The following is a 24,887-nucleotide window of genomic DNA, read 5'->3' on the forward strand; positions in this document are numbered from 1 at the left end:
TGAAATGTTTGAAAAGCCAACAGGAAAGGAGGGGACATGTTTATGTTGTGTTAGCAAGTCAGCTGAGAGCTAAGTGCAGCACACAGGGGTCAGAAGTCCAGGCAGAGACACACAGGAGACTGCATTACAGCCAGCAGTATGTGTGTCTCTGCCCGTTACTGTGCACAGCAGATGAGCAGAGAGCTGCAGAGTTCCCCTGCACAGAGCAGTGATTGAGACAACCACCAGGTACTCACTCTCTGTTGTGCAATATGCAGCCTTTGTGCATGCCTAGCATTGAGTCTCCCACAGTGCACCAGCTCTCTTCTTTGCTCCACCCCCAGAGTCACATGATACAGAGCAGACTCGAGATCCCAGCTGCCCTTGTGTTTTCTGCAGGCACAGGGAGGAGGAAGAGAGTGATCAAGGACACAGCAGCACTGGCACCCCCTAGTGGTTTGAAGGAGGAGTCGCCCATGACACATGCCATGCATGCACCCCTGTAAATGGGCATCTGCATGTGCTACTATTATGTTCCCCATATAACAAATTCCACCATTATATTTCTATGTATAAATGCCACCATGACACCCCCTTTCATGTATGACAAGTGCAGGCATCCTGCTATACATCATCCCCACTGTAAATGTTCCAAACTGTCACCATGTGGGCCCACATCCCCAGTGCTTTGCTATTGTGTGGACCTCCTGGAGTGGGTTCTTTTGTTAGGTATGGCCACCTCAATATTAAATTAGAATAGGACAGAAGCCTGGAATAAACTGCAATCCCCCAATTATCTTCTGTGCCCATGTCTAGTTATGCTGTAGCCGGGTGAGGGGGAGATGGAAGCCCATTGTTTGCTGTGGATTACTGGCCTCATAAACCTTTCACTTACTGAATGGATAACCATTTTCCTGTAAAAATAGTTGAAAAAACAAACAAACAAAAAACAAACATAGGGACATGGTGACTAGAATCAATGCACTATATGTTAGAAAAAAGCAAGGCACAAAATTGCAGTTGTATTAAAAAATAGATGGTCCAGACAATGGACTTATTCTCACCTAATAAGAGGTCTTCATTTTTTATGTATTTAATTGTTGCTGCAATCTAACTGTTTTTCCTCCTCCTCTTCCTAAACAGCTAATAATATTGAATTATTGGTATCAAATAAATGCACAAGCAAGCAATGAAAGCAAACAGTCAGCAAAAGCTGCTCATTTTTATTTCTTTTTGATTTCTCCTTTAATCCAGTTGACAATATCTTCATTGAGGAAAGCATATCCTGGTGGATATTCAGGATGTCCACAATTATTTTTTGGACCAAAAGAAACAACTCCTCGGAGCTGCCTCTGGCAAATCAAAGGTCCTCCAGAATCACCCTTATGCAAAAAAAGAAAGAAACATCAAATCTAAGTTATTGATTGTACTGATTGGTGGCCATATGCTTGTCTGCAGTGATATGTTTTCTGTTTACACAGTTATTAATACAGTATAAAATAAAAGGCACCCATAGTAAAAACACAATGACCAACATACAGTGCATAATATTTAAACTATAAACTAAGGCTAGGTTCACAGTGCTCAGTTGCATTGCATAATAATTCTGCATGTCAAATCACTGCCCTTACAATTCTATGGGCCTGTTCACATCTCTGTGTTGTGACGGATCCTGTTACTCTAACTCACTGCATGCAAGCTCTGAATTAATGTCTATGTCCAGTCTTCATTGTAGTTCACACACTGTTTAACACATATGTTATACAACACACACTGTGAATGTAGCCTTAAAGGACAACTGAAGTGAGAAGACTATGGAGGCACACCATGTTGCAGAGGTTGGGGCACACTGACTCAGCAGGGAGTCAGCTGGCAAGAGCAGGATCACTAGTGCACGATCCTTGCGCTTCTCCGCCAGTCACAAAACTTGCTCCACCATCCGTTCTGTTCCAATGGCCTCAATTCACTAAGATCATGCTGGAGATAATAAGGCAAGAGATAACTTACCTCCACACAGTGTGAGAGTTATTTTATCTCTCCATTCCTTAAGTTACCTCTTCTGTAGTTAATTTACCTCCTCTGTAGTTATTTTCACACGCAGTTAATAAACAGCCTGTCTTTAACTCTGGAGTTATTTTAAGGATTGAAGAGTTAACTTAAAGACGGAAGAGTTAACTTTAGGTTTGCCTGAGGTAAAATGTTTCCAGAATACTACATGCCTTATCACCATGGTGATAACTCTAGAAGAGTTATTAAAGACAGGAGATAGGCTTTGTGAATTGAGGCCATTGACTCGCATATGATCCAAGGGGGTAACTTTTCAGCATATTTTTGTGCTGAAAAAATAGTCTTATACGCAAGTACATAAGGTAATTCATTGTGTGTAGATTTTAGTTCGGTTGGAATGTCTCATTTTCATAGGTGAATCTCTGCAGTCTGACATGCTAAGAACAGTAACAGTGTAATATTTAACATGCCTCTGGTTTCAGGTTTCACACACTATTACAAATGTTTATGTTGTACATAAGATACATTTCCTCTGCATTCTGCAGAGAGCTCTCAGAGACAGGCAGCTGCAGTGAGAGCTTTCTCTCACACACAGGGTTAACAGATGTAGTGTGAGGGAAATGTCCGCTAAATTTGTGTATTTGAATATACATGTCCATAACCATAATCTAGTGTGGGAAATTAAGAATTAGCAAAATGATTTGGTGGCTTCTGGTGTATATGTCTATTTTTGTCAGGGAGTTCATAAGCTGAAAAGGGCTCATTGCAACCCCACATACATCTATTATTATTGTTGCATTCTCAACAGCTGTTACATAACAGCAAAAAACTGTGCTCTTTTTTTTTTTGCTGCTATGCAACCGCTGTTGAGAATGCAACAATAAATTCTGGAATCATCCATGAAAGGGTTGAGTTTGGTTGAAGTCATTTTGAATTGATTGGTCCTATATCAATACATACTGAACTTGAGAGATCTCACACTAATTAGAAGCTCTATTCATGTGCCGAGTATGAAAAATGTTTTGGGATTAAATCAAACCTTTTCATGCATAAGAAATATCACACCGGTGAGAATCCCTGTGCATGTTCTGAGTGTGAGAAATGTTTTGTCCAGAAATCAGGCCTTTACGAAAACGAGATCACACACTCTTGTGAAGCCCTATGGATGTGCTGCGCTGTGGGAAATATCTTGTTTGGAAACCACATCTTGTCAAGCCAGAGAGATCTCACATTAGCGAGAAACTCTATTCATGTGCTTAGTGTTGGAAATGTTTTACACAGAAAACTTGTTTCACATAAGGAGATCCCACACTGGTGAGGAGCCATATTCATGTGCTGAGTGTGGGATAAGTTTTTTCTAAAATCAAACTTTGTCAGACATGAGCGATGTCATACTGGCGAGAAACTCTAATTATGTGCTGAGTGTGGGAAATGTTTTGCACAGAAACAGAGCTTGTTTCACATGAGGAGATCCCACACTGGTGAGAAGCCCCATTTATGTGCTATGAGTGTGGGAAATGTTTCCGGTATATATCACTGCTTATCAGACACTTGTGTTCGATGTGGGAAATGTATTGGCTATATGGTTTCCTATGCATTGTTTTTATTTTGAACAAGCCATCATATTTACATTTGGAGGACTCTCTCATGCTACTCAGTGTATTTGTAAGGTGAGACCTACGTAAGCTCAACCTTAGTGTCCTAGCTTACCCCCTCCATGCCCTCTCCTCCTCTTTCCCCACCCAAGCCTTTCCTCATCTTGCTGCAGCTCAGTATCATCAAACCCTCTCATTAGCCCTAGAGGAACCTTCTCCCCTCTTCTTGCAGCAACCACCACCCCAAACCCTAGCCCTGGTGCACCACCCATACTCGCAACCTCCAGAGGATAACACACGCCACTGAATGGAAATGGAGGAAAACTCGATTTAACTAGGATTTCCTACATTACAAGGCTAAGCTGCTGCATTTCGACATTGCCCTTGCTGATGTGAAGCAGGAATACTTCACCAAGCTCATCAAAACACAAGCTTCCAACCCCCGGCATCTCTTTGCCACTTTCAACTCTCTGCTTAAACCCACCCTCCATTCCCTCACTTTCTGCCACGGATTTAGCCACCCACTTCACAAACAAAAGTGTCTCCATTCATCAGGAAATAATCAGCCTTTAATCCTCACCTCCCACTCCCTCCCATCCAGCTCCTCCACCACCCTATCCTCCCCTCACCTCCTTCAGCCTACTACCATTAAGGAAGTCAGCCACCTACTGTAGACTTCCCATACCACTACCTCACTCCTTGACCATGTCCCTTCTGACTTACTCCGTCTTCACTTCCTGGATTTGGCCCCAGTCCTCACTGCCATGTTTAACCTCTCCCTATTCACAGGCACCTTCCCTCTACCCTGCACTACCCTCCAACTACCGCCTTATCTCCCTTCTTTCCTTTTGCCTCAAAACTCCTTGAGTCAGTTGGCAAGAGCAGCTGCCTGACCCAGTACCTCAATGCCAACTCCCTACTTGACCAACTAAAATCTGTATTTTGGCCTGCCCTCTCAACCAAAACAGCTCTCACCAAAGTGATCAATGACCAAGCCTTAGCTAAAGCTAAAGGCAATTACTCCATTCTCCTCCTCCTTGACCTTTCAGCAGCTTTTGACACAGTGGACCATTCCCTACTCCTCCACTCCCTCCAGTCCATGGGCATTCATGACCTCTCCCTGGCCACATCCGACTTCTCCAACTGCTCCTTCATGACCTTCTTCAATGATGATTCCTCATTCACCCTCAACTCCCTCACGGTGGGAATCCCCTTAGGCTCGGTCCTTGGCCCCCTACTGTTCTCCCTATACACATTCTCCATTGGCAAGGTTATCTCCTCCATGGGTTTTAACTATCTTCTGTATGCAGATGACACCCAGATGTACAGTGGGATGCGAAAGTTTGGGCAACCTGATGAGTCCAAGCGGACGAAACGCGTAGGGCGCAGCCAGGTGCGCTGAGGTCACTGGGATCAGAAGCACGCAGAGAGGAACTCGGAGAGCGGAGGACGGGACGCCGTATACCGCAGCAGGAGGCCACACTACTGGGCTTGGCTGCCCGATGAGCTCCTTAAACTTCTGAACCATGTGAGTGCGCATCACACTTACTAGTAACTGAATTACGCTATTGTAACGATCGGTGTAACACAGAGAGGATCTGATTATTGGTGATCTGCAGTATCACCAAAAATGCAGATATATACCTGATTATTGATGATCTGCAGTATCACCAATAATCAGATATATCACTAATCTCTGGACACCTGAGTGATAAGAGTGTTTGGTGCAACAGTAATACTTTGAGGACCGCACCTGCAAAGCAGGTGATGAGGCAGTAAGGGATACTGCACAAAGAACAAGTTCCTTCCTATGGTCAGTGAGCTCCCAAGGGAGTGACCAGACTGGGAATAGGAAGGACCAGAGTGTGAGTGACACCAAAGGGGGGTGTCACTAACAGATATGTGAACTATCTCTTAACTGGGGGGATAGCTCTCGAGGTCGAGCAAGCCAGGTCGTCAACACACAGACAGATAAGGTACACAGACAGGAGACTGGTTCGGTAATCCTAAAACACGCAAGGTTTGGCAACAGAGTATCAGATATAGCGAAGTACCAAATCAGTGATCAGAAGAGTGGTCAGGAAAGAAGAAGGTCATAACAGATAATAAACAATGCCTAGTCTTGGGTGTGAGTTCCGTGATCATCAACACCCTGGAACTAGTCTGAAGTATAGCAAAATGATAGTACAAGTCCTAGTCTTGGGTGTGAGCTCCTTGATCATCAACACCCTGGAACTAGTCTGAGATATAACAGAGATGATATACAGTATTCCTAGTCTGGGGTGTGAGGTCCGTGATCATCAACACTCTGGAACTGGTCTAGAGAATAACACAGATAATATACAGTATTCCTAGTCTGGGGTGTGAGGTCCGTGATCATCAACACCCTGGAACTGGTCTAGAGAATAACACAGATTCTGACAAAAAGGTCTGAGTGCTTCCACGTAGTGATCGCAACGGCAGACAACCAGAGAATGACCAGCACCCAGTATATATAGTACAGCACTCTCCAGCGCCTCCCCTAAGTGCTGGACCAATGGGAACTTATTGGATTGTCAGCTGACCAGCTTGGTCAGCTGACTCTCTTCTGGCTGTCATAAAAGCTCTGCCTCTCAACGCGCGCGCGCGTCCTTCTGAACCTGTGTGGACTATCAGTCCCAGCCACACCAGCCATGTGTTGTGTACCACCCACCGCGCTGGACGCGGAACCAGCCGCACCGCAATCAGAGCATGCGGCGATTTCTCCACGTTCGGCCATACTAACAGATGTAGGCCTATGCGTGCAAACCGCCGCTTTGGACGCGCAATCAGTAGTCTTGTTCTCAGGACATGCAGCGGTTTCTCCGCGTTCGGCCATACTAGCAGGTGTAGGCTTATGCGCGCAAACTGCCGCGTTAGACGCGGAATCAGCAGCCTTGCTCTGAGCACCTGCGGCGGCTTTTCCGCGTTTTCTCACAGCTATGCTGTGTTTTATCTTTCTTTACCGGCTTTTTACTTGTGGACAAAGTGGAGAGATTGAAATTTATTGGCCGTGAGGCTACGCGCTAGACCCACCTGGCTTTGAGGTGGCTGCAATCTGGTAAGAGGTCAAATTGTTGGGATCGAGGTGCATGAAGAGTGCAGCACTGCTTTTTTCACTGTTTTTTCACCATTCAAAATGGGGTGTAGTGCATGCAGTGTGTTGCATTTTGCCAACAGTAATGCACTATGTGCAGTTTTTTGTGTCATTTAACATTACAGGCTAAGGAGGAGCGCTGTCACAACATATTTGAAGTCAACCTTGTTAATTGTCATTATTTTCCTGTATAAATCGTTGGTTGTTACGATAAAAATGTCAGTTAAATATATCATATAGGAGACACACACAGTGATATTTAAGAAGTGAAATGAAGTTTATTGCAGAAAGTGTGCAATAATTGTTTAAACAAAATTTGGCAGGTGCATAAATATAAAAAAAAAAGAGATGAAATCAATATTTAGTAGAACCTCCTTTTGCAGAAATTACAGCCTCTAAACACTTCCTGTAGGTTCCAATGAGAGTCCGGATTCTGGTTGAAGGTATTTTGGACCATTACTCCTTACAAAACATCTCTAGTTCATTCAGGTTTGATAACTTCCGAGCATGGACAGCTCTCTTTAACTCACACCACACATTTTGAATTATATTCAGGTGTGGGGACTGAGATGGCCATTCCAGAATGTTGTACTTGTTCCTCTGCATGAATGTCTTAGTGGATTTTGAGCAGTGTTTAGGGTCGATGTCTTGTTGAAAGAACCCCCCTGCACAGCTTCAGCTTTGTCACCGATTCCTGGACATTGGTCTCCAGAATCTGCTGATACTGAGTGGAATCCATGCGTCCATCAACTTTGACAAGATTTCCAGTCTCTGAACTGGCCACACAGCCCCACAGCATGAGGGAACCACCACCATATTTTACTATAGGTAGCAGGTGTTTTTCTTGGAATGCTGTGTTGTTTTTTCTCCATGCATAACACCCCTTGTTATGCCCAAATAACTCAATTTTAGTTTCATCAATCCACAGCAACTTATTCAAAAAATGAAGCTGGCTTGTCCAAATGCATACCTCAAGCAGCTTTGTTTGTGCTGTGGGCGGAGAAAAGGCTTCCTCTACATCACTCTCGCATACACCATCTCCTTGTGTAAAGTGCGCTGTATGGTTGAACGATGCACAGTGACTCCATCTGCAGCAAGATGATGTTGTAGCTCTTTGGTATTGGTCTGTGGGTTGACTCTGACTGTTCTCACCATTTGTCGCTTCTGTCTACCCGAGATTTTTCTTGCTCTGCCACTTCGAGTGTTAACCTGAACCGAGCCTGTGGTCTTCCATTTCCTCAGTATGTTCCTAACTGTGGAAACAGACAGCTGAAATCTCTGAGACAGCTTTCTGTATCCTTCCCCTATACCATGATGGTGAACACTCTTTGTCTTCAGGTCATTTGAGAGTTGTTTGGAGACCTCCATGTTTCTACTCTTCAGAGAAGATTAAAAGAGGAGGGAAACTTACAGTTGACTCCCTTAAATACTATTTCTCATAATTGGATTAACCTGTGTATGTAGGTTAGGGGTCACTAAGCTTACCAAGCCAATTTGAGTTTCAATAATTAGTTCTAAAGGTTTTGGAATCAATAAAATGACAAATTTATGCACCTCCCCACATCTCAAATATCACTGTGTGTGTCTCCTATATAATATATTTAACTGACATTTTTTTATCGAAACAACTATTTATACAGGAAAATTACGATTAACAAGGTTGCCCAAACTTTTGCATCCCACTGTACCTCCACACCCATAAACTCTCTACCACAACCATGGACAAGGTCTCCTTCTGCCTATCAGCCATCTCCTCTTGGATGTCTGCTAGGTTCCTGAAACTAAAGCTGGACAAAACAGAATTTATGATCTGCCCACCCTGGCTATCCTTGACCCTCCAAGATGTACATGTCCCTGTTAACCACACTACCATTCGCCCTACCTCTCAAGCCCGCTGTCTGGGTGTCACCCTGGACTCCGCACTCTGCTTCACCCCCCATATCCAAAACATCACAATGTCATGCAACTTCCACCTCTGCAACATCTGCAAGATACGCCCTTTCCTGACCTCTGTCACCACCAAACTCCTGATCCATGTCCTCATAATTTTCCACCTTGACTACTGCAATGCCCCTTTGTCTGGTCACCCTATGACCCGAATTGCCCCTATACAGTCCATCATGAATGCAGCAACCAGAATTATCCACTCTTCCCGTCACTCCACCATGGTGGCTCCCCTCTGTGAATCCCTCCACTGGCTTCCTATCCAGTCTAGAATCAGATTCAAGATACTGTGTCTGGCCTACAAATCTGTCCACAAAACCTGCCCAACCTACATTCCTGATTTTACTCAGAGGTATACACCTAGCCGCTCACTCTGCTCCTCCAATGAACTTCACCTGACCGTCCCCCACATCAACCAACCCCATGCACGCCTCCAGGACTTCTCAAGAGCTGCTATATGTATATAGCACCTCTTAGAAGTTGAAGCCTTTTCACCAGGCTGGTGACATTTACAGAGCTTCGTATGTAAGGAGTCAGCTATGGAACTCCGTACCTCCCTCATTGGGGTTCCTCCCCTCCTTCAACCTCTTCAAGAAGGCCCTCAGAACTTAAGGCACCTTTTCACTCTGGCCTATCGCCCCTCACTGGTGTTCTAAACCCGCAGCTGAACTCTGGTCCTCTACATTTCGTGTCCCTACCTCTCCCTCTAGATTGTAAGCCTTCGGCAGGGTCCTCCTCTTTGTGTCTCCTACCAGTTCACGCACCTCCATTACCATACACCTATGCTATGGATTTGAGTGAACCCTTGAGTGAACTTGACTTTCCTCCATCTTCATGCTCCCATCCAGTGACTGACTGAGCATTACATTGTACGCTTACTGTGCTGCGTGATCTGGTTTGTGTGTATTCCTATATTGTCTTATTGCTGTATGTCACCCCTAAATATTGTCTGTAACCCTAACTAATGTCCAGCACTGCGTAATATGTTGGCGCTTTATAAATACAACAAATAAATGAATAATAAAGTGCTTACATTAAAGTGACAAAGCCTAGTGGGGAGTTGGATGTTTTGGGCAGTGTTTGTTCCTGTATGAGACTGTCCAACCTCTATTGCTGACTCCTCACATATGAAGGTCTGGTAAATGTCACCAGCCTCAGGAAAAGGCTTCAACTTCTAAGAGGTGCTATATACATATATACAGTGACAATACCCCTATAAACTTTCCCGAGGGCCATTGTCAGGAGTGAAAAAAACAGGTGCAGTGCTATTTACAACATACAGTGCAATAGTGCTGTTTATTTCACTCCTGTTTGTTAGTGGATGAGGTGCCTGGAGATGGGAGCCCTGGCCCGCTTGCTCTGTCTTTTTATGTTTGTTTTATGTATTTTTGTATTTCAACATTGCCTTGCACAACCCATCCTGGATAACCTTCACCAGCCAACAATTACTGAGCATTCGGAACTTAGCTGAGTATAATCTACCCCTAGATATTTCATCTACTCTTGACCTTGTGGGGATTCTAAACAGCAGAGCTACTGTGCTGAATCACTCAGCAAGGCTTAGAAAAAGAGGCGAGCACTCCGGGATCCAGACTCGCTTTCAACGCAGAAGACTGTGTTCTCCACTACCGAGAATCATACTTGCTAATGTAAGGTCGATATGCAACAAACTAGATGAGCTTCAACTACTGATCAGGACAGAGAAAGACTTATCTATCTGCTGCTCTTTGCTTCACAGAAACCTGGCTGTCTGAGCGTATTCCCGATTAATGGATTTACACTCTATAGATCTGACTGGGACCAACTTATTTCTGACAAAACCAAAGGTGGAAGACTCTGTCTCTATATTAATGATAGGTGCAGGGGTCTAGTCCTGGGAAAAGAGGTGAGTGGACTCACCCAAAAAATCCCTGTGCCACGTGTAGCGCGGCGTGCCAAAAATGTGGGAGTGGTCAAGCATAAAGTCGGCGTGGTCATGGGTGGGGCCAAATATACATGACTTTAGCAGTGATGTAAAAGGTCTGGTGGGGAAGTTTGTGCTCTGCCGTAGTGTATCCCCCAAAAATAGATGTAATCTGACAGCATTTCACCCAAAAGACACTATGGGCTTGATTCACTATGCGGTGCTAACCTACTTAGCACGTCTAAAGTCTTTAGACGTGCTAACCAGGGTGCTAAGTAGGTTAGCACCGGATTTCTCAATCAGATCACGCGCTAAGTACCACGCGCAACATTTTGCGCGCGCAAAGTCTTATGAGCGCGCAAAGTCCCACAGGCTTTAATGGGCATTTCGTGCAGAGCGCCCTGCGCTCTGTGCAGTACGCGCCTAAAGTTTTACGCGCATAAAGTTTCGCGCGCAAAAAGCTCGTTTAGACATGCTAAGGGGGTTTTCACAGGCGTGCTAACAGTTAGCACCTCTTTGTGAATCAAGCCCCTAATCTGGTAGAAGTTCCTCCAAAACACAGATAATATGGCAGTGGTTCCCCCAAAATAGACAGTTTGGCAGATCCCCCAACATACACACAATCTGGAAGCAGTTTCCCAAAATACGTGAAACCTGACAGCGGATCACCCAAAATACACGTAACACCCAAAATACATGTAATCTGGCAGTAGTGGTCCACCAAACATACACAATCTGGCAGCAGTTTCCCAAAATACCCGTTATCTGGCAGGAGCCATTCCCCTAACATACACATAATCTGGCAGCTGTTCACCAAAATACACTTAGGGCTCGATTCACAAAGCGGTGCTAACCCAGTTAGAGACTTTAGGCATGATAACCATTGCACCACGCTGGTGAAAAGCCAGTTTAGGCGTGATAAGTTTAGGTGTGATAAGTTTAGGTGTGATAAGTTTAGGTGTGATAAGTTTAGGCATGCTAAGTTTAGATAAGTGTAGATAGCGTGCAAAGTCCCGCACGCAAAGCAGCGCCATTAAACTCTATGCGAAGTGCATCAGACTTTGGTAGCGCAAAACTTTTGATCAGCTGTGCACTGCGGTGCTAACGCAGTTGGTGCTTAAACTTATCATGCCTAAACTTATCACACCTAAACTTATCATGCCTAAACTTATCACACCTAAACTTATCACACCTAAACTTATCATGCCTAAACTGAGTTTAGGCGTGATAAAGGGCTTTTCATCACCAGCATGCTAACTGTTAGCACCACTTTGTGAATCAGGTCCAGAGTCTGTTAACAGCGGTTCCACAATGCCCAGTATATGTAGTCAGGGGTATAGTAGTCCCCAGTATATGTAGTCAGGGGTATAGTAGTCCCCAGTATATGTAGCCAGGGGTATATGTGCCCAGTATATGTAGTCAGGGGTATATGTCCCCAGTATATGTAACCAGAGGTATATGTCCCCAGTATATGTAACCAGAGGTATATGTCCCCAGTATATGTAGTCAGGGGTATATGTCCCAAAAATAGGTAGCCAGGTGTCCCCCCAGCAGGAAGGGAGCAGCGCAGTAAAGGGGAGCTGTGGGCACAGCAGTGGGGAAGGGGGGACGCCCAGGGGCTCCCATCCTCACTCTCCCCTCCAGAACTAAAATGTGCAGGCGGCTGGCAGCGGGCAGGACTTACCTCTTCCACGTTCCGGCGCGAGATGGAGCATTCCACTGCTGCTAGTCTGGTCTAGACCAGAGCAGCGGCACGCAGATCTTACCCTGAACTTGGATCAAGGAAGAGGTTAGTCCCGCCCGCTGCCAGCCGCTGCAAATTTTAGTTCTGGAGGGGAGAGCGAGGGATGGAGAGCCCCAAGGTGAGGGAAGGGAGGGGAGACATTCCCCCTTCTCCACTGCTGCCCACTACTACCCCTCCACTGCGCTGCTCCCCTCCACACATGCCAGGGTGGACGGCGTCCACCCTCTGAAACGAGCAGGTGGATAGGTGATGCACAATGTTAAAGTTATCAAGAGAGCATGCTCAGCTGAGCTGGAAACACTCTTCATAAACTGCAGACCTTAATATACACCCTGTGAGTTTTCTTCATTTATTCTGGTCGCTGTGTACATCCTGCCACAAACATGAATGCAGCCTGTGCTTAAAGATCTCGCGGTTCAAATCATTGAGACGGAAAGGAGGCCCTCCGATTCTTTTTTCATCATACTCTCGGATTTCAACAGTGCTATCCAGACCAGAGAACTTCCTAAATAAAGGCAACACGTCACAAGTGCAACTAGAGAAGGTTGATCACTGTTACACTACGACTCAGGACTAATATACCTCTATCGGCAGTGCAGCTTTGGGGAACGCTGATCATGCAGTGATACAAAATATCCCAACATACAGACTAAGGGCTTGATTCACTAAAGGGTGCTAACACAGTTAGCATGCCTAAAAGCTTTGCACGTGCAAACTAGGGTGCTGAGTAGTTTGCACAGGCAAAGCTGTTACTGATGGCGCGCTATTTGGTGCGCGCGAAACGTCGCAGTGGGGCATGCGAAATGTCGCACGTCCGTGTGCAAAGTAAGCTTATCAGGCTATTTTGCACTCGGAGGGTGCGACTTTTCAGGTGCCCCGGTGCAACATTTAAACTTTGCACGCATATTAGCGCGTGCAAAGACACTTTGCACCTGCTAAGGGGCTTTTCACTGGCCTGCTAACACTTAGCACCCTTTTGTGAATCAAGCCCCAAGACTAAAAAACTGCCAAACCTACAGTGACCACAGTTAAGAATTGGACTAGTGAAGCAGTGGAAAAACTACAAAGCTGCTTTGACTCAACTGCCTGGAATATATTCAAAGAATCCACCAGTGACCTAAATGAATACACTGACGCTGTGACATCATATATTACCTTTTGCAAAAATTCAGGTACAAACAGGTACAACAATGATAAAGCCTGGTTTACACCACATCTTAGTGGTGTAAGATGTGATGTACCTCGATGTGATGTACCTTAGCTGCACCTCGATAAAGAAAGGGCGTATCGTACAGGGGATAAAGTTCTCTACAAAGCTTATAAATACAAACTACAGAAGGTCATCTGTACTGACACAAAAACAATTATTCTAAAATACTTTGAGGAATAATGTGACAATATGGACTCCTCCACAATATGGAAATCCCTACATGAAATTACTAACTACAAAAGAAAAGCACCACAATCATTAGATTCAGCCCCATCCCCTGAACTTAGCCCCACCCCCAAATGAAGCCACGCTCCATAAGGAGGTGTTTGTACCTCCTTCCGTCTCTTTGAGTCTCCTTCTGTCACCTTGTGCCACCTTTAATCCCCTTGTGCCACCTTTGCTCCCCTGTACATCCAGAGATGGATTAAAGTGAAATGGTGCCCTAGGCAAGCAACAACTTTGGGCCCACACTTCATGGCAACCTAGCTTCGTTGGCAAAATTTGTTGAGGGTTAGCATTTTACGTTATAGTCAATGGTCACCGAATTAAGCAGTTAATAGCAAAGCCCTCCTAGATGCTAGAAAACACTTTCAAAAAGAGCTTGCAGTTTTAGAGAAAATTGATGTCAAAGTTTCTGTAGAAATTTTAAGCAAAAATCTGCACCCGAATGCGGAAATTAGTAGAGGAAAGCGGAAGTGGTATTGGTAATCAGTAGTGGTTGAAAGTGAATTTTAATTACGAGCTGTAATTACGAGGTTGTAATGAGCATTCCTGATGGTTATTATAATACAAATCTAGTTATAGGAATCTTCTCACATAAACAGAAGTATTATATACTCACATTGCAGGTAGTTTTTCCTCCTATGGCATCCAGAGTGCACATCATATTTTTGGTGATTTCATGAGATCCCCACATGTCAGCACATGCCTCTCTACTTATAACAGGCAGGTTGACTTCCAATAGCTTGTCTGACCTCCTGTTTGGGTCATTACTGGTTATGCCCCATCCTGCTGATTCACAAATGGTCCCAGGTTCCACATCACTGAATGTTGTTGGCAATTTCAGAGGCTTCACACCAGGGGTTAACTTTGCTTTGCCAGAGAGCTGAAAGAATAAGTTTTGTAAAGACTTGGCTCAGACAACAAGTCAAATCACTCTAATAACTCTCATTCATTTATCCATTTAAACATCACAGTTATAGAAACATCTGATAACTTGCTCAGGTCCCAAAGTATACATTCTATTTTGGAATTATAGTAGTGCCTGTGCTGCACTAGCCTGGAACGATTTTTAATGAAAATATGTTAGTCATATTCAAACATTGCTGTTATTTTGGAGGAGGTCAATGCAATGTAATGTATTAGTGCGCTAAAGCCCATCTCTAGGTTTGAGCAAGTTTTGCATCCGACCCTCAAACAAACTCAAAGCTTATCCTTACAACTCCCCTTTGATTTGAAAGGCGTGTGTGTGCGTGCGTGTGTGTGTGTGTGTGTGTGTGTGTGTGTGTGACATGGTTGCAACTAAAGATTTCTTACCAGTATAGTGAATGATAGGGGTAAGGGGAGTGTGATGTGGTCCATTGGAAGTGTGGTAATTTAGATTCTTGGGAAAAAATGCTGAGGCTCTTGAGGTACAGGGGGTGTACAGTGTAGCAGACAGTGGTGCTCAGAAAGAACTCAATTATAGATTTGAGTGGTTTTGAATACGGCTTCACCTACTTTCAATTTGATCATAATCATAATTACGAATAGAATAGGAGTTCCAATTCGAATGTGGTTACGAATTACATCCATAATAACGAGTCGGAGTCCATAATTCATTTAGTGGTTAATAGCAAAGCCCCAGTATGTGCCAGAAACAGAAACACCAAATTTGCAGGGCATGTTAAGAAGAACAGTGGAAACAAGAGGGAAAAAAATTAAAAACAACCTTATAGTTTTTGAGAAAATCTATTTTAAAGTTCTCGTTCTGAGTGTGTGAAATATTTTAGTATCCGCCGACTTTAGCAGTCAATAGCAAAGCCCCCATAAGTGCTAGAAACACCAAATGTGCATGGTATGTTAAGGGGGCAGTGGGAGCAAGAGGGAAAAATGTTTTCAAAAAGACTTAATAGTTGTTTTTTTTTAATTATGTTAAAGTTAGATGGAAAAGGTAGCAAAGTCACTGCGCTTAAATGACAGATGATGTATTAACATGTATATAATTTTTTTTATATGTTCAGTGTGTGGGAAATGTAAAAAAATTATGTGGGGTCCCACCTCCTGAGCCACTTTCACCCCTTGCAGGCTGGGATAGCCAGAATGCGGAGCCCCGGACGTGTGAGGCTTCGCACCCTAAGCTAGACCCGCCTGCATGATTCATGGTATGGGGGGGGGTCCAGGGGAGAGGGACGGCAAGCCTTCCCCCCCCCCCCCTCCCCAAAGGCGTTTGTCCAATCCATGGACAAGGGGCTCTTCTCCACCTCCGGTTCCCCAAGAGGAGGTGAGGGCCGACAACACCATGGGGGTTTATGGTGGCATCTGGGAGTCCACTTTAAGAAGAGGATCCCCAGATGTCAGCCCTCCTCCTAGGAGAAATAGGTATAGGGGTACATAGTACACCTTACCCATTTCCACAAAAGGTTAAGTGACATAAAAACAGAACAACGTGTAAGTCCTTTAATATCCTTAATTAAAGTTAACCTCCAGACTAAAAATCTACTCAGCAGCACTGAAAAGGCTCGGTGTTTCTTTAACAGTTTCACAGCATCAGAACTTTGTTTTTCTAACCCAAGTCTCATTTTTAGATGCACAGAAGAAAACTGCCTGGGCATTTTTCCCCTGATGCTGTGCAAAGCATGATGGAATTTCTGATGTTGTTGTTCTCCTTCTGCTGAAGCATCCAATGAGGCCACCAGCCCTGGGAAAGTTTTTCCCATAAAATATGTGTTACTTTAAGGCACACTTTACGATTTCTAATCAGATAAGGATACCTCCGCTCACTCCAAACACAGAAATCCCAGGGCAGTGGCAATTTCAGGAGAAGTGTTGAAGCAGAGTACTTGTGCGGTAAGTGTCTGGCCCTGTTTGAGACTAGTGTACGTACCTGTACAAGCTGGACATCATTATCAAATGGTACTTTATTATAGTGAGGATGAGGACGCCACTTTGACACCTGGAACGTCTGTACATATTGATCTTCTTTACTCCGGGAGTGGAGCCCCAATTTGATTGTCGTGGCAGAATTACTAAAAAAAGAAAAGTAATGTAAATTGATGTCTTGAACCAGTTGTCGGAGCAGCGACATTATATCTACGTTCATTGAGACTTCATTTCAGCACGCGCGCCTTTTGACGGTGCCCAAATTACTGACTGAGCACTGCTATAGCCATAATTTACATTATGGTGCCTGGTGCCAACAAATTTCCTGCACCATCTAAGCCTGTCTTGGACAAAAGACCCTGTCGTTTTTTAGAAAATAAATTTTAAAAATTAAAAGGACATTTTTTTTTGCTTTGTTTTTTTGTTTTGTTTTTTTGCTAAAAAAAAAAAGTTTAAAAAACGTTTTTCCTTTGCATTTTTAAAATCAATTTTTCCGTTTTTTTTTTGTTTTTGTTTTTTGACTTGTTCCCACTATTCCCCTTACCATATGTAGCAGTTTTAGTGACAATGGCATGCATTACGGATATTAACTAAATTCAACATGTAACTATGCAAGATTACATGAAATTGCACAAAAAAATCTGGAAATATTCCTGAAAAAGGGGACTAGATCCCAGAAAGTTTGCATAATTTAACTCTATCAGTTAGCAATTAAAAGGTATTACTTTTACAAATCTTTGTTTTTTCTACCTACATGAAACTACACAAAATTACAAATAGATTATGTGACATCAATTAAATGTTTAAATCGTTATTACATGTGGCTGCAATTGAGAAATGTAATGCAAAATGTTATGTAATTGTAATTACGATCATCACTACCTATCAAACGTTCAAATATCCTTATAACCTTAAAGTTCAAGAAGGATTCAGTTTAACCACTTTGCATTCCTGTGTTTTTCCCCATTAAGATTTCTGACAATGTTGGTGTTTCATTTGTTAGACCTAATAGGGTCACACTCACACCTACATTTTAATGTGTATACATTTTAACATAAATTTCTGCTCCTCCCGTTCAATAGTTATAGGCAAATAGGTCAGTCAATGGGAGTTTACTGCGGACTAGTTATTCTTAGGGTATTAATACCACCAAATCATAAGTCATTCATGACTGAAACCTTAATTATTTTTTTTATTTTATTTAAACATCTTATAAAAAAATCAACAAACAACAATACTGGTATAAAACTGCTATTATACTAAAAAGGAAAAACATTGGGGGCATGACCAAAATGGTGCCATAACAAAACATGTCGAAGAGAGCTCGTCTGCCTGGCCTCATCTTTAACCTTCCTGGCGGTAACCCCGCCGCCCCGCGCTCGATTGCCGCTATCCGCTGCGCCGCGCCGCCCCCCACAGACCCCGTGCGCTGCCTGGCCAATCAGTGCCAGGCAGCGCTGAGGGGTGGATTGGGACTCCCAATGACGTCATGGCGTCGGTGACGTCATCCCGCCCCGTCGCCATGGCGGGAAGCCCTCCAGGAAATCCCGTTCTTTGAACGGGATTTCCTGATCGGAGATCGCCGGAGGCGATCGAAGCGGGCGGGGGGATGCCGCTGCATAGCGGCTATCATGTAGCGAGCCCTGGGCTCGCTACATGATTTAAAAAAAAAGACTGCTGCGCTGCCCCCTGGCAGATTTTAATAGACCTCCAGGAGGGTTAACAGACCTAAGCCATTATTCAAGCACTTTTCTGCACTGCTAATTACCTCCCGGCAAGCGATCACAGCACTGTGTACACTCTGAATGAGTTGTAGTGATGCTCGGATACCCCCGATTATGGATTCGACCATGGCTGAATCAAAATCGTAGTGATTTTGATCCGGATTTTAAATGGAATTCCGGATTCAACTCAGATTTTAGCCGTGATTGCCTCTAAAATGCAGAATCACTTGCCGTGCTCCGGATTTTCCTTTAAAGTTAACAGCAAAGCCCCCATATGCTACAATCCCCAAAATTGCATGGATTATAAAGGTGATAAGGGTCTAAAACTTAAAAAAAAACAAAAAAGAACTTTTCGTTTTTGAGAAAATGGATTTTAAAGTTAAATTAACACTTTAAATGCGGGTATTATTTGGTAATAATTGATTTTAAACAGGGAAATACACTTTAAGCAATCACAGAGTCCCTAGCAAACTACAACCATGCAGGCAGGTCATGATGAGTCCCAAGGGCACCTGGCGGTGGTGGTACCAGGAGGAGGATGAGTGGCCGATGCCACAAAAACACCCAGAGAGGTTTTTGTACATTTTTTTTTTTTACTTGCATCCATAGTAATGACATGGCAGCAGAGTTGTCCGTGGACCCCGGTAGTGAAATAGAACATTAGCAGCAGCAGTAGGAGGACTAAGCAGCCCAAAAAGCTATGGCACCTCACTAGTGGTACCACAGCATGATAGGGGCGTGGGACAGCCGAGAACGCTTCTTGGTGACCATGCCACCAGCCGCACTGAAGCATCTCTCGGATAGGACACTGAAAGGGGGGCAGGACAGGACTTCCAGGGCGTACTAGGCAAGCTCTCTCCAGATGTCTAGTCTCTTGACCCAGTACTCCAAGGGGTCCATGGAGCTGTCAGTGTCAAGCCCGCTAAATGACCCCATATAGTAAGACATCATGCTGATCAGTCCCTGGTGCTGGTTGGAGGAGGATGCTGTGGCTGGCACCTCTGCTCTGGGCAGCTGCACTGCACGCAGGCTCTTGGTTAGGCTCAGCAGGTCTAAGGGGCACTGGATGCTGCTGTTGCTGCTGCAGAACAGCAACAGTGGGGGTGGAAGGCTGGGGGAATCCATCCTGCAGTCTGCGCACAAGGGCCTCCTGCAACTCCCTTGTGCATTGCTCGTTGGTGGATGGCGACATGAACTCTCCCAGCTTCCCCTTCAGACGTGGGTCCAACATCAAGGTGATCCAGATGTCCTCCATTTCATGCTTCTGGATCACCCGGGGGTCCTTGTGAAGGCAGCGCAACATGTGCACAGCCATGGGGAAGAGGCTGGCATTGGCAGGCACCTCTTTGTCGATGTCTGATAGGACATGCCTGTCCTCTTCCTTCGCCGTGTCCTCCTGCTCCTCAAACCGCCACCCCCATACAACGGCAGCAGCGCTCTGTTGCTCCCCCTCAGCATTCAGGTTAGGGAACTCCAACTCCTCCTCCTCCACTATCTGTAAGTCCTCCTCCTGTGAGGTGAATTGTGCTGCCTGCTCCTGATCCAGCTGGCTCAGGGCTGCCTACCCTCTTCCATCAGATCACACATTGCCCTGTACAGCAGGCAAACCAGGAGCACCCACTCACAAACTGATGCCTGCTCCCGGCTCACCATCTTGGTTCCCTGCAGTCAACACCAGACACAATTGCTGCACCTGTGCCCACTGAGATGCTGTGATGATGACTTTCAGGTTGTCTTGATCACACATGTACCTCTTAAGAGACATCCTGTACTGCCACAGTCCACGCTCCAACATAGCCAGAGTTGAGTTCCAGCGAGCTGGGACATCAATTATCAGGCGGTGTGATGGCAGGACCTTGGTCTGCTGCAGGTGGGCCAGGGTTACAGAGGCAGTGGCGGAGCGGTGGAAATGGCGCACCACCTTCCGGGCATCTTCCAGCAGGTTGTTCATCCCCCAGTAGGTGAGCAGGAAGCACCTCACCACTAAATTAAGAACATGCGCCAAGCCGGGGATTTGCTGGAGGTGTCCCTGCTGCAGTGTGGCCACCAGGTTGGCCCCATTATCAAACACCACAGAAGCCCCTTTCAGGCTTCTGGGGGTCAGCCACCTCTGCTAGTCTGCTCCTGCATCCTGAGGGTGGCCAGGATGTCGGCGGCCGTAAGCTTATCCTTCCCCAGGCTGACCAATTTCAGCAGTGCTTGATAGTGGCGTGGCTTGCGCAGCTGAGGTGGGCTTGCTTGCGGGTTGTGGAGGGAATGGGATCAGAGGAGCCTGCTGCATCCCCCTGATCCTGCAGGATGGCACCAACAAGTGCTGCTGCTGCGTTCTTCTCATCCCCCCTTCCACCATTGTCACCCAGTGCTCGGTAAAGGGCAGGTAGCGGCCTGTCCCAAATCGGTTGCTCCACGAGTCCATGGTGATATGGACCCGCTCGCCCACAGCATAGTCAAGCGAACGGGCCACGTTTGCTACCACAAACTCGTGCAGTGCTGGAATGGCGGTTCTTGCAAAGTAGTGGTGGCTGGAGATTTGCCACTCTGGGATGCCAAACAGGAGCAGCATTCGCATATCGCTCATGTAAGTCATGTAAGTTTATGGTAACGTGTGTCTATTTAGAAACCCCGCCACAGTTTTCAGCGTTGCACATGTGCAGAAACTTATTTTAGCAATACGCTTCTGTGCATGTAATTGTTTTCCCAACACGAAGAGAGCATCACTTCCTGCTTGGATGGATGCCAGATGGGGATTACCACGTACTATAGCGGTAATCTCCAAAGGCCTGTTTTTGGCAGTGCTACTCCACTGTTCCTTGGTGACTCCTTCCCACTAGTGAGAGTTACACTGCCCATACTAATTATTAACCAACCTTATTCCTTCTTACAGAAAACCTGTGACCGGCATGGACTCAGCAGAAAGGGGCAGTTGCAACTTAAATAACACTGTGCACTTTTATAAATCAGCCCTCAAAATGTAGTAAAAACCTCAGTGATCCAAATACTCACATAGGACAATGAGCGGCAGTCAGCACCCAGCTCCGATTAATCAAGGTACCGCCACACAGTTCTGCTCCATGATTTCCTGGAGTAGATATATAAGCTATGAATGGCCACGAATGAGGTATGGCCTCACTTCCTCCGATGATTTCCAAGCACACATCTGAAACAAATTTACCTGGAAGGAAATATAAAAAGCCTGTATTGTGGAACAATGGAAAGAAATATGTAACGTTATAGTATAGCTGAGATGATTGGGAGAAAAGGATTTTTACTTACCTGGGGCTTTTTCCAGCCCCATGTAGTCCATCAACTCCCTCGATGTTCTCCTGGTCCCATCCACTATGCTGCTGTCAGGCCTGTAAAGTCTTCAACTCAGCTCAGTAATGGACTACTGCGCATGCACAGTACCGGGCTGCACGCACCCCCTGATTGCACATCTATTTGTGAAGTCCATAAATGTGCTTGCAGAAAACTCAGAAGTATTGGACCAATCAAAGAATGCAGAATTTTTCCGGGTAAAAATCGGATTATCTTGGTAATTTTAGACCATAGACAAGACTCGGAAACTACCGAGTATTCCTGAGTCTTGTGATTGGCCTAAAATTTCTGTAGTATTCTGATTCTGATTCCGAACAATTCTGTATTCTCTGATTCGTCCTATAATTCCAAATCAACTCGGAAGTATTTGGCCAATCAGAGAATTCCAAAATGACTAAAAAGACACCTCAGAAACTGGAAATCGGCATTAGCAGAAATTGAATTTCTGTGGAATCGGAAATCGGCATTTCCATCCATCCCTAGTCCCAGAGTAGTTCTGAAGACTCACACATCCCTACAGGGCATGTGCAAGTCTGGTCCAAGAATGTCCAGTAGCTACTAAGGGACATGAGTAGTTCTGATGAGCTTTAACCCAGCTGCTCAGGACCATTTGCTGCAAGCCTACACACTACACAGCTGAGCCCTGTAAGGGCAAAGAGAGAGCACTGCCCTACTGATAAATAGACACAGTGGGCCAAATCCAATTCAGTTTTTCTTCATGTTTTCTCCTAGGTGATATTTCCCATTTTATCAATAAAATGCCTTTTAAAGGAAACCTGAGATGGCAAGGGAGAGGATATTTATACATACCTGGTGTTTCCACCAGTCCCCTCCAAGCTGATCACTCCCTCTCCATCCTCCGCCGCCTCCTGTATCTTCTGCAATCGGCTCTAGTAAGTCCACCAGTCTGGGGCCAACTGCGCATGTGCAGCTTGGCCGTGAGTGCCCCCATCGCGCTCCCATCACTGAGAGTGTTCTGCAACTGCGGAATACTACTGCACAGACACAGGGCACTCCCGGCCACGGGAGCACAATGGGAGAGCGCATGTGAGGCCAGACTGTGCCTGTGCCAACTGGCCCCGACTGAATGACCTAGCGGGGCGAATTGCGGAAGATAGAGGAGGCAGTGGAAGATGGCGAGGAAATGATCAGAGCAATACAATAAAAATTAAAACAGAATAATGTTGTTCCACCCCTAATTACAGTCCTATACACATTCCACACAGATAAATACGGGCCTTTAAATTAACAACTCGTCTTTTATTCTTCCTTTTAAAGTTTCTTCAAGCCAGGTATTCACCGACGATATCCTGGACACTAGCACGCATCAATGAATAGCAAGATTCATGGATGTGAGCTAGCATCCAGGATATCATTGGTTAATTCCAGTCTTTGATCTCTATCAGATTGCGGTCATATACCTTTTGAGGGTTGACAGTTGATGTGTGTGTATACTGTATGCCTCTGAGGAAGCGGTCTGTATGTATGTATTCATTTTCTCTCCTGCCCCATCTCAGGTACACTTTAAAGAGACTCTGAAGTCTCAAAAAAGCTTCTTTTTATTTAATAAAAGTGTTTAACCTAATAGCCCTAACTAAACCACCACATCCCCGCTGCTCTAATCTAACTAAATCCCCCCAAACTCCCATGGGGGCAATCCGGGCAGCGCTTCTGTGAGAGGCAGGGCTATGAGCTGCAGCCCTGCCTCACACGCGTCTGTCAGCGGCGGATTGCCGCCTCTCCCCCGCCCCTCTCAGTCTTCCTTCACTGAGAGGGGCGGGGGAGAGGCGGAGGTCCACCGCTGACAGATGCGTGTGAGGCAGGGCTGCAGCTCATAGCTCTGCCTCACACGGAAGCGCTTAGGGCAGCAAAATCCACGACCAAGAAAGTCGTGGATTTTGCAGGGGAGAGGGAGGGGGGAGTTAGGGGGGATTTAGATAGCTTACAGCCGCGGGGATGCGGCAGTTTAGTTAGGGCTATTAGGTTAAACACATTTATTAAATAAAAAGATGTTTTTTTAGACACTTCAGTGTCTCTTTAAGCCACCAGCAGCAGCAAGTCAGAAAATACTTGGAATGATTTTGACAGTGCTTTTTCATCTACATTTTCAGATGCAGAGTGCTGAAAAGTTATTTTAAATGGAAGGTCAAAATTATCTCTTGGGAAAAAAAAACTTTAGGGGAAAAAGTGAATTGAATAAGGGCCATAAGTTATCTGATGAATCTTAATGTCTGCTGAGGAACACAGATTGGGCTTGATTCACAAAGCGGTGATAACTCAGTTATCACGCCTAAAAGACTTACGCGTACGCGCGTAAAGTCCCATAGGGCTTAATGGGAGCTTCGCGCGAAGCGCCGGGTGCTGCGCGCGCCCCTGCGCGCTTGCGCGCGGAAAACTTTGCGCGCGGAAAATTCGCGCGAGTTTCTTCTTATCACGCCTAAACTGAGTTTAGGCATGCTAAAGGGCTTTTCACAGGCGTGCAAACACTTTGCACCGCTTTGTGAATCAAGCCCATTGTATGGTCAGAATATGGCTTCAACTTTTTTTTAGAATACAGCATAAGGGACAATCCATGGACACAACCTACCTTTTAACATACAGTGTATAAATCAGGTTATCTGCATTTTGTCCTTCAGTTTATAACTCACTTTCAAAGTAAACCTTATCTTAGCCTTATATAAAATGCAGGCATGTATACTTACATGGATGGATGAGTAAGGTGAATGTTGCAGCAAATAGTGGCAAGAAAACCCTCATGGTGACTGAAGAGTGTTGTCACTTGTGTGGTTAATGCAGAATACAGTGAGAAGTTAGAGCTTTTATATTGTTGAAGCGGAGCCATAGCTGAAAGCTGTAGACGTCTGAATGATGCAGGGTTGGCCTGGTCACTGTAATAGGAACACCCTGAGCTCTGCCCCCTAACTTCCATCACACGCTTCTTAATCATCCTCTTGTGTAACACCTTCATGGTTTTCCCAGTAACTGGTCATGAAATGACGTCCACAGTGACAGAATGCTGGAAGACAACTTACTATTTATTATTGTTTATTTATAAAGTGACAACATCTTTCATGGGGCTGTACAGAGTAATAAATAGAGATGGCCCAAACGGTTTGACCGGCAGGTAGTTCGTGCGGATTTCAGCTGTCCGCATCTGCGGTGGGTAGCGCACACATAGCACGTTCAACCCGCCCCCTATACCTCGTCATTGGGCTAAACTTTACCCCTCTACATCCCAGTCAGCAGACACATGGCAGCCAATAAGGCTGC

At 45.1% G+C, this 24,887-nt stretch overlaps 1 protein-coding gene across 1 annotated transcript; it reads right to left on the reverse strand.

Annotated features, from left to right (window-relative positions):
* Positions 1 to 1,202: 1,202 nt before the first annotated feature.
* LOC137541551 (granzyme A-like) lies at positions 1,203 to 24,464 on the reverse strand. The gene is made up of 5 exons (XM_068262930.1): positions 24,320 to 24,464; positions 21,306 to 21,474; positions 16,583 to 16,724; positions 14,339 to 14,602; positions 1,203 to 1,361 (listed from the first exon to the last, which is right to left on the reverse strand). The coding sequence occupies exons 1-5, from the start codon at positions 24,372 to 24,374 to the stop codon at positions 1,203 to 1,205; spliced, it is 789 nt and encodes a 262-aa protein (XP_068119031.1). The 5' UTR covers positions 24,375 to 24,464.
* Between the last annotated feature and the right edge of the window lie 423 nt (positions 24,465 to 24,887).

This window comes from Hyperolius riggenbachi, chromosome 1 (assembly GCF_040937935.1).
Source record: "Hyperolius riggenbachi isolate aHypRig1 chromosome 1, aHypRig1.pri, whole genome shotgun sequence".
NCBI lineage: Eukaryota > Metazoa > Chordata > Amphibia > Anura > Hyperoliidae > Hyperolius > Hyperolius riggenbachi.

Coding starts and splice junctions, on each gene's coding strand:
- LOC137541551 (XM_068262930.1), bottom strand. CDS start 24,374: ATGAGGGTTTTCTTGCCACTATTTGCTGCAACATTCACCTTACTCATC. Junction 21,475..24,319: donor CACCTTACTCATCCATCCAT/GTAAGTATACAT, acceptor ATTTCCTTCCAG/GTAAATTTGTTTCAGATGTG. Junction 16,725..21,305: donor ACTGCCGCTCATTGTCCTAT/GTGAGTATTTGG, acceptor TTCTTTTTTTAG/TAATTCTGCCACGACAATCA.